Genomic DNA, 14,113 nt, shown 5'->3' on the forward strand with positions numbered 1-14,113 from the left:
GTTGCCTTTTTGTCTTAGGAGTGGAGAAAACCATAGATTCCAGCATGGATCTAGGGCCAAAAGGGATCCTGGAGGCTTAGGATTTGGACATCTCCTAGAATTTGCAGGAGCCTAAGAGGGGCTATGCAGCAGGACTCCATTTGGCCCTGCTAGGCTTTGGGAGGCTCTGTGGTATGCTGCACATATGTGAAGGTCTCTTGAGTCTTTTAGGGCATGAGGTCTGTCCCTTACCACCTCTGCCATTGCATATGCAGCTCAGTTGCCAATGATAGACACAGTTCATATTCTTAATATCAGCATTATGCTGTCTTTTTATGAGGATCTGTATCCACATGAAGGCTTGTGTTTCAGTGATACCGCACATAGACTGATTACATGATCTTCAGTGTATATGGATGTTTGCAGTTACAAGGTTCCCCTTCTATGGTAAGATTAATAAACAAAAGTGCATTAAGCACTATGTAGATAGACTGTATATTGCTAGTTGGATTTATTATGAGTCTTTTGGCCTTTCTTTGTCCAATTTAAAGAAAATTGGTTTTATTTTCAACTAAGTTTGGACTTTTCCATAAAAGCAGTACAGGTATGTGGTTAAAAGTGATACAAAAAGGTATTTATAGTGAAAGTTTCTCTCCTTCTGATCCTCCATCTGCCCCTCCAAAAAAACATGGATGATGTTTTGTGTATCCTTCAAAAGAAGTTTTGCCTTAAAAAAACAACAACAACAACAACAAAAGTTTTGTCTTGAGAGAACACCCATGTCTATATCTGTCTCCCTCCCCGGCCTAGGTATGGATATGGAAATTGGAGCATTACTACCGTGTGTGTGTGTGTGTGTGTGTGTGTGTGTGTGTTACACTTTGCTATACCTTAGAGATTGCATTGCAATAGATCATTGAGATTAATCTCTTTTCCTAAGATGGTTTATAATTTGAGTGTGGTTGGTTGTCCACTGAAAACTATTAATATTTTATTTGCCTTTGGTGTTAATTAGTATGGTTTATAAAAGTATGAGCATTACAGTTAAAATGTTTTAAAATCTATGAAATCTAGGAAAATAGGTGATTGTTTCATGGGTTAAGGGCCTCATGAAACTTGAAATTCCTAGGGCCCAAATAAAAATAATGTATTTCTGTATAGAAAAAACGCCATAGTCACAATTTATTCCTGCAAAAAAATGACTAAGTATTCAGATAACCAAGCTTATTTGCATTTGAGAACTTAATAGAGATTACAGAAAAATTTTTTAATATCTACACCCAACGTGGGGCTCAAACTCACGACCCTGAGGTAAAGAGTTGCATGTTCTGTGGATTGAACCATCCAGGTGCCCCAAGATTACAAAGTTTAGAATGAAGTTTTAAAGTTCTAATTTAGAACTTACATTGATTGGTAGATAGCCAGATGAATTTAAGCATGTGAATATTCTTTAAAGGGGAATCAGACATTTTTCATGTCTGAAGCATCCTATTAAAAAAAAAAACATTTTTGCTAGCTCTTTTTAAATGGGTGCATTGGATGTTAGACACTTTTTTTTTTTTTAAGTTTATGTATTTATTTATTTCAAGAGAGAGCCCTAGCAGGAGAAGGGCAGAGGGAGATGGAGAATCTCAAGTCGGCTCCATGCTCAGCTTGCAGCCTGACGCGGGGCTCAAGCCCATAACCCTGGGATCACTACCTGAAATCAGGAGTCTGACGCTCAACTGATTGAGCTACCCCCAGACACAAACCATTTTTACTTTAATAAGTTAAACTTTATTTTGACTCTTACATATAAGCAAATGAAGTTGTGATTATAGATAAATGTTCTTATTTTTAGATGGTGTGTGCTGAAGTGATTGTGGTTGAAGTATCACGTTTGCAACTTGGAGATGATTGAGAAAAACAAATTACATATAGCAAGTAGGACAAAATGTAAATTAAAAAAAAAATTATTTTAAGTGATTTCTATACCCAACATGACACTTGAACTTACAACCCTGAGATCAGGAGTCGCAGGCTGTACTGACTGAGCCAGCCAGGTGTCCCCAAAATGTAAATTAAGTTCAAATTTGTGTAACTTTTCTGTGTCTTTGAAATTTTCTGTAGTAAAAACTTGGGAGTCGGGAAGCATACTCCTTAAAAGTTAATATAATTTTCATAATTTATTGGTACTTAGATTGCAAGCAGATAAATAAATAGCTTTTGATGGATTTAATGTGCAAACATTCTTACTGTTGAGCCCTCTGGTTGAAGCTACTTTCCTGTAGTCTCTGTTGGGAAGATACTGAAAAAAATTGTTTTAATGAATTGCTTTTAATTTTTTAAAAATTTTATTTTTATTTCATTAAAAATTTTGTTTATTTGTGAGAGAGAGAGAGAGAGAGTGTGAGCGAGTGAGGGGTAGAGAGAGGGAGACACAGAATCCGAAGCAGGCTCCAGGCTCTGGGCTGTGTCAGCACAGAGCCCGATGCAGGGCTTGAACTTTTGAACCTTAAGATCATGACCTGAGCTGAAATCGGATGCTTAACCGACTGAGCCACCCAGGCGCCCCAAAAAGATTTTATTTTTAAGTGATCTCTACATCCAGCATGGGGCTTGAACCTACAACCCTGAGATCAAGAGTCAGATGCTCTACTGACTATGCCAGCCAGCCGTCCCCTTAAATGAATTGCTTTTGAAAGGAAGGCTTTCATTTCTTTCTTTTTTTTTTTTACTTTTATTTCTACTAGTATGTAATTTTCTTAGTAAATAAAAGGGTCACTAATATGTTATACTTTAGTGAATAAAAAATAAAAAAGATTGGCTTTTTCAGGCCTTTTTTTGTGGATAGAGATTAGCAAAAAAAAAAAATTGAGGTCTAGAAAAAGACATTTTATTTGGACTTTGGTAAAATTGGAGAAACTTTTTATTGCACCCAGTTTTCTCTCTTCTGCTTGTTTATTTAGAAGGGAAAATATTGCACAATTTCCCAACTTTTTTGAGATGGAGAGAAGTAGGATATGACAGCAGTTGTATTCTTAGATTAGTGAATAGAGGAAATGATTATGGATTAACAAGTGATTTGCAGAATTGTAAACATACTCTTGGTTCTGAATCATTTATGGATGGACACTATAACTCTATTACTTTATTGTGCTTCTCAGAACTATGCAAGGGCTGAAATTTGATGAGCTGTATGTATGGGGGGTGTGTGTGTGTGTGTGTGTGTGTGTGTGTGTGTGTGTGTGTGTGTTTGCTTTCTGTAGGTTATAGTATTGAGTTCATGTCTGCCAAAAGTTACTTAAAGTATCCCATATCTGGTTTTGAGGTACCAGCATTTCTTTTTTTTTTTTTTTTGCCTTGATTTGCACTTTATTGCCAACTAAATGATTTCAAAGCAGTGTTGTTTTCTAATAGAAAATATGGTTTAGTATGCTTTGTATGGAGCAGAATGTCAAGTAGTAATCTTAATTAAGTATAAGATCATATTCATGTTAGTGAATTTCTAGGAATAACACAGCCTTTTTTCTTCTTTTGTAGCATAAGCAGTACTATAATGGATGTAGACAGCACAATTTCCAGTGGGCGTTCAACTCCAGCAATGATGAATGGACAAGGAAGCACTACTTCTTCAAGCAAAAATATTGCCTATAATTGTTGTTGGGACCAGTGCCAGGCTTGCTTCAACTCTAGTCCAGATCTGGCAGATCACATCCGTTCCATACATGTAGATGGTCAGCGAGGAGGGGTTGGTTTTGTCATTTCTTTTTTTCACTCCCTGTTTTCATTAGTTTTATTAATTTGTAATTGCTAGCTAGGCTTTCTTTTTTTTTTTTTTTTTTTTTTTTTTTTAAGTAATTTGAGATTGTTTTTACACAGGCTTTATTTTTTTCAATTTTTTTTCATTTATTTCCCACATAACTTGATAGGATCAAATGAACATATGTGTTGGATTTTAATTTGCTCTTAGAAGAGATTAGACTTTCTAAATACAGTGCGAAGAAATTCAGTTTTCTAAAATACAACGGTAATATTAGACTTTCTATAGGATTAGTATAAACAGTTTTGTTAAATGATGGCTTGCAGTCATTATTTGTGAATGAGAATTGATCATCTTTTCCCAGGTCTTAACAGAGCTGGCTTAGATAGGAAGTTCTGGTTAGTGAGTATTGACCTATACCTTTTTAGGAATAAATTTAATTGTGTCAGTCTATATAATTTTTATTGGATAGTGATTTAAGAGCTAAGCAAATTAGGTGAGTCAAAGTGTAATGGATCAAAGTATTATAATGTTACTTACAACTTTTTTCAATTTTATCTAGGTTTGTCTTGAATAGTTAACCACACTTTAGTGCACTTTCCAGAAATTAATGTCACATTGTTAAGTACAGATAATCTTTAGGCCACATATTTCCTATCAGCTTGCCATCACTGTTGAGATCTACTGATACTAAAATGGTTTAGGATCATTATGGTTTAAGTGAGTGGGTAGCTGTTTCCAAGGTTGCATTGATAGTTAGATTGCATTGATCTTTTTCAAAACATGCAACCATATAAGCACCTCTCACGTTGTAACCAGTGGTATTTGTGCATTGAAATCTTTTAAGAAATCTTTGCCGTTGTCACAGTATGTTGTAATGTATGAGCAATTTTTTGATTACTGAAATTTGATAAGTAAATATTTGTCTTACTAGATTTGAATTTTGTGATGTCTAGGTAGACAACAGATAGTGTATTAAAGAAATTTGCCCATCATATGGTATTTTCACCGCTTAACCCAACCCAGCTCAGTGGTTAGGTTACTTTTGTAACAGTCTTTTTTCCCTGCTTACATGTATCAGATTTTTATTGTGAGCTATGTTAACCAAGTTGGTTTCCTAGTTATTATAGAGTTGTTTTTTGTGAGCCAGTGCTTGATATCATTCGGTATATATCACTAAGATAGTCTTTTGAGCCATGGCATGATGCTTTTTTAGTCACTTGATTTAGCAACTATATATAGGATCATGAACTATGTAGAAGGTTACTGAGCTTCGTGTAGTAGGTGTGGGAAAATCTCACATTTCTAAGTCTTAGATCTTACACATTGAGGAGTTGGTACATAGCCTTATGAGAATGTTTTCAGCTCTTTAAGGATCTACAGAAGGAATCGAGGTGCAGACTGAATCTATCATGTAGTCACGGCAGCTATATTTACCTTATGTCATAGAGCAAGGCATGAAGTCTTGGTATTTCTACAATAAGTATAAACTTGTTGAAATGACCACCCCCCCCGTGTCATTTCTCAAATACTTACTTATAAAATTACTTTATTAAAAATAGGATTCTCTGGCTAATTTTAAGCTTAATGCTGTTTTGACCACAGAAAGGAGGCCTGATCTTTGAAGGACATTAATTGCTAAACTACAAATATTAGAGAATAGAGAAAATACAGATTATTTTTACATATCAGTCATTGGCCTATAGATCAAGTTTTCACTCTGTATACCGATGAATGAATGAAACTTTGAAAACTATGTACAACTATGTAACAGGAAATCTTGATCTGGTTTTGTGCTTAAAATAGAGTGGATGTTGGTTGGGACATCTTTTTTTTTTTTTTTTTTTTTTTTTTTTATGGCCTCTTTGAAGGGAACTTTAAAAAAATGAGTGTTTTTAAGTGTAGAGTTCATTGATGTTAAGTACGTTTATATTGTTGTACAACCATCATCACTGTCTATCTCCAGAATTGTTTAATATATCAAACTGACATCTGTACCCATTCAACAATAATTCCCCATTCCTCCCTTTCCTCAGCACCCCAGTTCTACTTTCTGTCTTCATGACTTTGTTCTAGGTACCTCATATACCTGGAAAACAGCTGATTTTCATAACATAATTTTTGTTTAGATTTCTCATCTCTTCTTTCTACCCCAAGTGTTAAACTGTCTTAATGGAACAGAAGCAAATGAGGAAAAAATTGGTAACTCTAGAGGACTTTATGCTTCTACTTACTAAAAGTTGACGGTTTTATTGGAGTAGTATGTTAGCAAGATCTGAATACTATATTAATTCCTGTTCTTTTTCTCATCCCACTCTAATCTTCACCCTGGGAAAACAAAACCATCATATAATAGCTTAGAAACTTCTCTCTCCCCCCATCCCCCCTTTAAGCTTTTTATATTTCCATGTCACATGGACTTTAATTATATTTGGAGGCTGAAATTGGGTAGAGTTTGGGTCTTCATTGACCTTTTCATATATCAAAGTGGGTAGATTCTTCTATTTCAAAAGTTAAGCTAACCACTTAAACACCAGATTGTGAGTGTACCTTTTTTTTTTAAATTTTTAAAAAATACCTTTTTAAAAAAATATTTATTATTTTTGAGAGAGAGACAGCATGAGTGGGGGAGGGGCAGAGAGAGAGGGAGACAGAATCCGAAGCAGGCTCTAGGGTCCTAGCTGTTAGCACAGAGCCTGATGCGGGGTTCAAACTCACGAACTGCAAGATCATGACCTGAGCTGAAGTCGTATGCTTAACTGACTGAGCCACCTAGCTGCCCCAGTTTTCTTTTCTTTTCTTTTTTCTTTTCTTTTCTTTTCTTTTCTTTTCTTTTCTTTTCTTTTCTTTTCTTCTCTTCTCTTCTCTTCTCTTCTCTTCTCTTTTCTCTTTTCTTTTCTTTTCTTTTTTTCTTTTCTTCTCTTTTCTTTTCTTTTCTTTTCTTTTCTTTTCTTTTCTTCTCTTTTCTTTTCTCTTTCTTTCTTTCTTTCTTTCTTTCTTTCATGTTTATTTTTGAGAGAGAGCGTGCGTGAGTGAATATGCCTTTTAAGGAAGACTCATGAAAGTACTTTTTCCTATTTAAAACACTAAAAGAGGCAAAACATTTTTTAACTTTTTTTCATTAGGTATAATAGAATCGGGTTCTGGGGTCATACTTCTGTGCATGATTGGATTTCAAAAACTAGAATGAGGTATTTTATTAATCACATTTCAAATCCCAGTGTCCTATTCATATACACTGAAGTCTTGGTAAGCAGGAAACTTTGTCTTCTAGGATTTCTGTGGTTTAGTAACATCCATTAGTGTTGTGTTCTTTCCGTCTTAACTATTTCTTATTAAAAAAAAAAAACAACAGATTTGCCAGAAAGAAACCTGTTTGTGTTTCTTGATGCACGAGTTATTTTACACGTGTCATTTTATTAAGTTCATTTTTGTGTATGTTCTTTGGTGTGTTTGAGGGCAGAGGGCCTGAAGGAGATTTTGGGGAAGGGATGGTAGGGTATTATTCAAAGGCTTGAATAAGATCAGTTACCTTTATATGTTACATAAAATGACACTCAGGGTTAAATTGGAATGAGACTAGAAAGTGAAATCAATCTTAGGAGGTCACTTTGAGTTTTGATTGCCTATCTGGTAGCTCCTAAAACATGCATGAAATTGGTGATAGATTTTGTAATAAAGGAAAAATACTTAATTCTTGTAATTTGAGTGTTCTATTAAATATTTTTGTCCTCTGTTTTATTAAATTTGTCCTCTGTTCTTTTAACAGAAAACTGAAAATGTTCATTTAATGTGGCTAAAAATAATAGGATATAAAATGATAGCTGTTGTTTTAGATCTTGGAAGAACAAAATGATTAGAAACAATAATTACATGTAAAAAATACTTTATTTCTCTTTTGTTCGCATTTTGTAAAAGAGTGAGCTGGGTTTTTTCTAAGTAATATTAAAGCTTGGGGTGCCTGGTAGCTCAGTCAGTTAAGCATCCGACTTTGGCTCAAGTCATGACCTCACAGTTCATGGGTTCAAGCCTCGCGTTGGGCTCTGTGCTGATAGCTTGGAGCCTAGACCCTCTTCACATTCTATGTCTCCCTTTCTCTCTGACCCCCACCCTCAAAAATAAAATAAAACATTAAACAAAAAAAGAAATAAAAGTTTAAGGGATCCATAAAAATCATCCAATCCCTTCCTGACTTTAGATGGTATTATCTCTTGCTTTATACAAAATCTTTTGGTATCATTTTACTGCAAAAGGAATCTAATTCCTTAGTAAAGCCAGCCCCTTCCCCCACTCCTGCATGTAAATTATATTGCCTTCTGGCTCTATTTAGAATATATTTGGCTGATTTTAATTTACCTTACTACGAACTGAATTTTCCTTATGCATACTTAGATTCTGTCAGGTTACATTGCATTTTTTTTTTGCAGTAGATTTTACAATTGACTTACAGAAAATTTTAATGGATCATTTGCACACTTTAGTGTGAAATGTTAGTGACCAGATAAGTACAAGTATCTTTATACTGTCACACAAGCTGTCAAAGGTGTAGGCCATGAATAAATTCTGAAAAATATGTTGCTGCATTTGGTCAAAGAAATTGATGAAAGTGAAGAACACTTAACGCTACTCTTGGTTCTCAGGTTTGTACCAGTCTTTTCCATTTTTGGCATTTTGGAGGAGTTGCCTTAAAGTTGACAGTTTGAATGAGTGAGGATTTCTGAAGGACTTCTCAACAGAAAGCCCAAACCTATAAAATTGAAATTTTAGACCTCTACATCTTTAGTTGGGTCATTGTAAATTTGAAGATTCTTTGGTAGTCCAAAAATATTCTGATTTAATTTAGTTTAATTTAATTTAATTTAATTTAATTTAATTTAATTTAATTTAATTTAGTTTTGTTTGAGAGAGAGCCAGGGAGGGATGGGGGTTGGGGGAGAAGGAGGGGAGAGAGCGAGAGGGGGAAAGAAAGAAAGAGAATCCAAAACAGGCTACATGCCCAGCATGGAGCCTGATGTGGGTATCCCTGAGTTGAAATCAGGGAGTCGATCGCTTAACTGACCAAGCCACCCAGCCACCTCCACAAATACTCTTTTAATAACTGTGTGTTTTGATTTGATTTTTTTTTTAATTTTTTTTTCAACGTTTATCTATTTTTGGGACAGAGAGAGACAGAGCATGAACGGGGGAGTGGCAGAGAGAGAGAGGGAGACACAGAGTCGGAAACAGGCTCCAGGCTCTGAGCCATCAGCCCAGAGCCCGACGCGGGGCTCGAACTCACAGACCGCGAGATCGTGACCTGGCTGAAGTCGGACGCTTAACCGACTGCGCCACCCAGGCGCCCCTTGATTTGATTTTTAAAGATAGTTTGGCAGAAAAATTTATTTGGTGGCAGTTATTTTGAAAAGGGGCCTCCAGTGTCTAATATAAACCCAATTTTTCTGTTAAATAGTTTAGAGTATCATCTTGCATTTTCATTGTATTTTGGAGTTAGCAAATGTGTGCTCGTAGTGTCTGTTTGATGAGAAAGGAAATAGACGCTTAAAGAAATGATTCTTCCAAGATTACAAAGCTGCAAAGTATGAAAGCTCTGTATACAATTCAGGTCATTTACTTTGTGCTATTTTTGTTACATCTAATAACCTAATATAAGTCTGTCTATTATGAGAGACTAGACTATGTACCTATGTGCCTCAGTATTCTGATTAGTATAGCTAGATCTTAATTCATTTTTTTTTTTAGAACTTAATTCATCGTAAGGTATTATAGAGGAAGCATGATAGATTTTATGCTTGAATAATTCCTTTCACATGTGGATTAGATTCCTGTGGTGTTTGGTTTTCAGAGTTAATTTTTACAATGAAGAAGTTTCTAAAAATTGATTATGAGAATGTTTTTCATATATTGTGCATCTAAAAACTCTCAAGTTTGAAGAAAGACCCTTCTGTCAGATTTTAACTCTTTATCAAAGAGTGTCCTAACATAGATTAGGGAAAGAAATTCAGCTTTTAACAGTTTTGTGATTTTTGTGGATCCATGGTGTGGAGTTTTAGTGCCTGTTTTGTCTTTGTGCAAGTTTAGTGCTTCCTCTCCCCCTCTCTCCAAACCCCAAAATTATTTTCTAAATATTTCACCCCAGTATAGCTAAATATAGTTAGCTTTGGTCTCTTTACACTTACTTCCATTTCCTATAAAATTCATTAGGTTGAAGGTTATGGTTTTTCTTTGAACCTGAAGGTGTTGCTCTAATAGTGTTACTAGACATTATTTCATCTAGAGTCTGGACCATAACTACTCATCTTGAAGGCTATTATCTGGTGGAATTACAGTCTGCCATTGTCTCCATATTTGTGTTTATTTCTAGGAAAAAAAATTGCTAGTCAGAGATTGTTGTTTCTTTCACATATAGTGTTGGCTAATGTAAGGGGCAGTGTTTGAATATTTATCTTCTTGTTTCTTTGAGAGTAACTCAGCACAGAGGTTAAGAGTTAAGACAACAGAATTCTTCACTGTTTTAAAAATTATTACATAAATGACGGTAGATTTGTTTCCAGTTACTTTAATGCATCTCTCTTTATGTGGTATGGCTTGTGAGAGAATTTTAAATCAATCTCTGATTCCTATTTATTGCTTGAACATTTAAGACTCAGAGTTGTCAGGAAGTTGATAGATAGCAGTACTGATTATCTGCATGTGATTATTAAACATTATTGAATTAATTTCCACAACACAATTCATGTAGTTTTGAAAACATTTTTTCCTTTTTTTGGATTCATTTTAAAAAGTAGCTTTGAATTCTGGGAACTTGTGGAATCATTTTATAAACACAAACTAGGGTCAAGGATTTTAAATATGAAGGAGGAAATGTTTTGATTTCTATGTCTGTTTAATTAAAAGAAATGAGCCAGTCTATAGAGGAATCAGGATACATGATAACTCTATAAACAGTCATATCAAATAGCAATAGCAGTATTTCCTTGTTAGACCTATCTAATATAAAATGACTTTGGTTTTGAGTAAAAATTCAGTTATTTTAGACTGTTGATTTTTCTAGGCTTTAAAAAAAGTTTATTTTAAACTGTTTAATGATGCTTCATTTTTGCATGTATCTTCATTCTATTCTGCATGTAGTATGTTACAGTCTTGAAAGTATGGCTCCGTTTATAATTACTCTTCCCTTAGAAAAGAACAGAGCTTATATATAAGTGGCTCTTTGAAGGCTATAACTACAGTGGATTCAGACTTCTTTTACTGGTGTTGGGAAGCAATTTTAAATGTTCAGTTTGATGGAAATACAATCAGTTAGAAACTTGATATGTCACTAGTAAGAAGATGATAAAGATTAGATTGTTAGTTGTTAGACTGGTATTTTCCAAACCCAGTCATACTCAATTACCTGAATCCAAGAATGTGGATCTGTTATGATAAACATCTTATGCCCATTGCTTTTACAACTGTATTAATTTAACATTTTGTATTAGATTTTGTTTCATAAGATAATGGGAAATAATTTTTAAAGAATAGAACAGTATAAAAATAAGTATTAGCATGCATATGAGAATAAGGAATCTAGAGCAGAAAATTTTAACTTAGTAATTTAATTACTCATTTTCTGACATTCATCTTCAGAGATTAATATTTGAGTATTTTGATTTATTTTCATTATTTCTTTATACCGTTATATTTTCCTGTTATAAATAATACATGTTAGTTCCCTCATGCAGTAAATACAAAATAATGGTGTATAGTTCTGGTTCCAAGGGTATATTGTTAATATTTTGAATTTTGCCTTCTGAGTGACACTTTTGGGATTGGTTTTTCAGTCCCCATTGAGGGAATTGGACAGCAGCCTTAAGGGGAAAGGGTTGACACTGTGCTTTTCATACTGGAAGTTCAGAAGTTTAACTATGTTAAGCATTTTGATTGACTCCTACATTAATGGCTCTTTCTGTCAGTTAAAGACTTGCAGCATGTTCATTTGAACTTACAAGGAATAAAACTCTGTTGAAATAAGTGATGAAAATTATTATGGCTCTTCTTTTAACAGGTATTTGTTTGCTTATGGAAAGGTTGTAAAGTATATAACACTCCATCAACCAGTCAGAGTTGGTTACAGAGGCATATGCTGACACACAGTGGAGACAAACCTTTTAAGGTAAGTAAGTATATGTGAGTTGTTTTTAACTTTTAGTTGATGTATTTCTTAAAAAAATTTTTTTTAAACGTTTATTTATTATTGAAGGACAGAGAGAGTCAGAGCGTGAGCAGGGGAGGGGCAGAGGGAGAGGGAGACACAGAATCTGAAGCACGTTCCAGGCTCTGAGCTGTCAGCACAGAGCCCGACATGGGGCTCGAACTCACAAACTGCGAGTTCATAACCTGAGCCGAAGTCAGACACTTAACCGACTGAGCCACCCAGGTGCCCCTGGTTGATATATTTCTTAATGGGTATATTTTTGCCCTTCTAGCAATGTTTAAAAATATTTCTGTAGATACATGGAATTTAAAAAAGCGATGGAGGTAAAGATAATTTAATCCAATTTGTAAAATTTGGAGAACAAAAAAAAGTCACTGTGGAGGGTGGATTGAGAATAGCTAATGGGCAGACCTGTTTGAATGCATGTCTTTAAAATTGGTGGCTTTTAATACCTTGTGATGTGTGTTTTCACTGCTATAGGTTTCAGCCTTTTTATTAGCAAACAACACTGATTATTAATAATTCCAAAAAGTGAAATTGTACAACGTTAAGGGAATTGATTGCTTTCACTCAGGTTTGAGGTCATGGTACTGAGTTTAGTTGTAAATTACTGTGTCAAATAGATGTATTCTGAAAAATTGTATGAAGAACCAGTTCTGTAAAAACCATTTTTCCATTTATCTTCATTAAAAATTAAACAAAATATTTTGGTTTGTAATTATGGAAAGCATATACCATAGAGGTTAAAAGTTTGTGTTTAGAAAACTTTAATAGCTGTTAAACCCATAATTTACTGGTATGTAAATACCGTGCCAGAAACTTCCCTTGGGTTTCATTAGAGAAGGAGGTAATTCTTATGGAGCTGCTTTTTAAAAAATTAGTTTATTTTGAAAAGACAATCTTTAACAAGTTAAAAAAATTTTTTTTTTAATTTTTAATGTTTAATTTTGAGAGAGAGAGAGAGAGAGAGAGACAGTGCCAGCAGGGGAGGGGCAGAGAGAGGAGACACAGAATCAGAAGCAGGCTTCAGGCTTTAAGCTGTCAGCACAGACCCCAATGCGAGGCTCAAACTCAGGCACCATGAGATTATGAGCTGAGCTAATGTCAGACTCTCAACAAACTGGGCCACCAGGCGCCCCAAGTTAAAAAAATTTTTAAGGAAATTATTTATGTAGAGAAATCTTGCTCCCTTTTCTTCTTTCCTTCTTCCCTCTTCCTCAAATATGTAACCACTGTTACTAGTTTCTAGTGAATTCTAGTATTTCTTTATGAACCAATATATGTAGTTTCATTCTTCTTTCTTACACAAAATCCAGTAAACTATATACTGTCTGTACTTTATTTCTAACTATTTTTTTTAAATGTTTGTTGGTTGGTTGGTTGTTTGGTTGGTTGGTTGATTGATTTTGAGAGAGAGTGAGAGAGAGCGTGCACAAGCAGGGGAGGGTCAGACAGAGAATCCCAAGCAGTCTCTACACTGTCAGTGCAGAGCTGTATGCAGGGCTCAAACTCAGGAACCGCGAGATCATAACCTGAGCCGAAATTAAGTCGGATGCTTAACCGACTGAGCTACCCAGATACCCCTGTAATTTTTTTTTTTTTTAATGATTTTATTTTTAAGTAATCTCCATACCCAGTGTGGGACTCAAACTCAAATCTCTGAAATCAGAAGTCACATGCTCTACTGACTGTGCCAGCCAGGCACCCCATATACCTTATTATTTTTTTCTTTAATCAACCTTTTATTTTAGAGCAGTTTTAGATATACAGTAATATTACAAGGATTATAAAGTTCCCTTATACCCTATGCCAAGTTTCTCCCACTGTTAACCTCTTTCTTGAATGTATGGGTACCTTGCTTTTTAAACTTACTGTATTCTAGAGATCTTTCTATATTTGCTCCTAGAGAGTATTCTTTCAGTTTATTTAACCAAATTTGTATAGACACTTGGGTTATTTCTAGTCTTTGGCTATTATAAATAGTGCTGCAGTGATAAATCTTGGAACATACGTGTCATTTTGTACATGTGTAAATATATATGGAGGAAGAATTCCCCGAAGTGACATGAGTGGGTGGATCAAAGGCTATATAAGCATTGATGATTTTGATAAATCTTGCCAAATTGCCCTCCTTAGGGTTTGTGTCCTCATCATCATTGTTAGAACGTCTGCCTTCTCAAACTTTTGGATTTTTGCCA

The 14,113-nt window shown here is 34.7% G+C and overlaps 1 protein-coding gene across 3 annotated transcripts in view; it reads left to right on the forward strand.

Moving 5' to 3' along the window:
- AEBP2 (AE binding protein 2) overlaps positions 1–14,113 on the forward strand; it is a 71,272-nt gene that overhangs the window by 18,868 nt on the left and 38,291 nt on the right. For all 3 annotated transcript variants that reach the window (XM_043563320.1, XM_043563321.1, XM_043563323.1), the window contains exons 2-3: positions 3,502–3,709; positions 11,766–11,873. In XM_043563320.1, the coding sequence (XP_043419255.1) occupies positions 3,502–3,709; positions 11,766–11,873 (316 nt within the window). The remainder of the gene's footprint in view (positions 1–3,501; positions 3,710–11,765; positions 11,874–14,113) is intronic.

The sequence above is a fragment of the Prionailurus bengalensis genome, chromosome B4 (assembly GCF_016509475.1).
Source record: "Prionailurus bengalensis isolate Pbe53 chromosome B4, Fcat_Pben_1.1_paternal_pri, whole genome shotgun sequence".
Taxonomy (NCBI): Eukaryota; Metazoa; Chordata; class Mammalia; order Carnivora; family Felidae; genus Prionailurus; species Prionailurus bengalensis.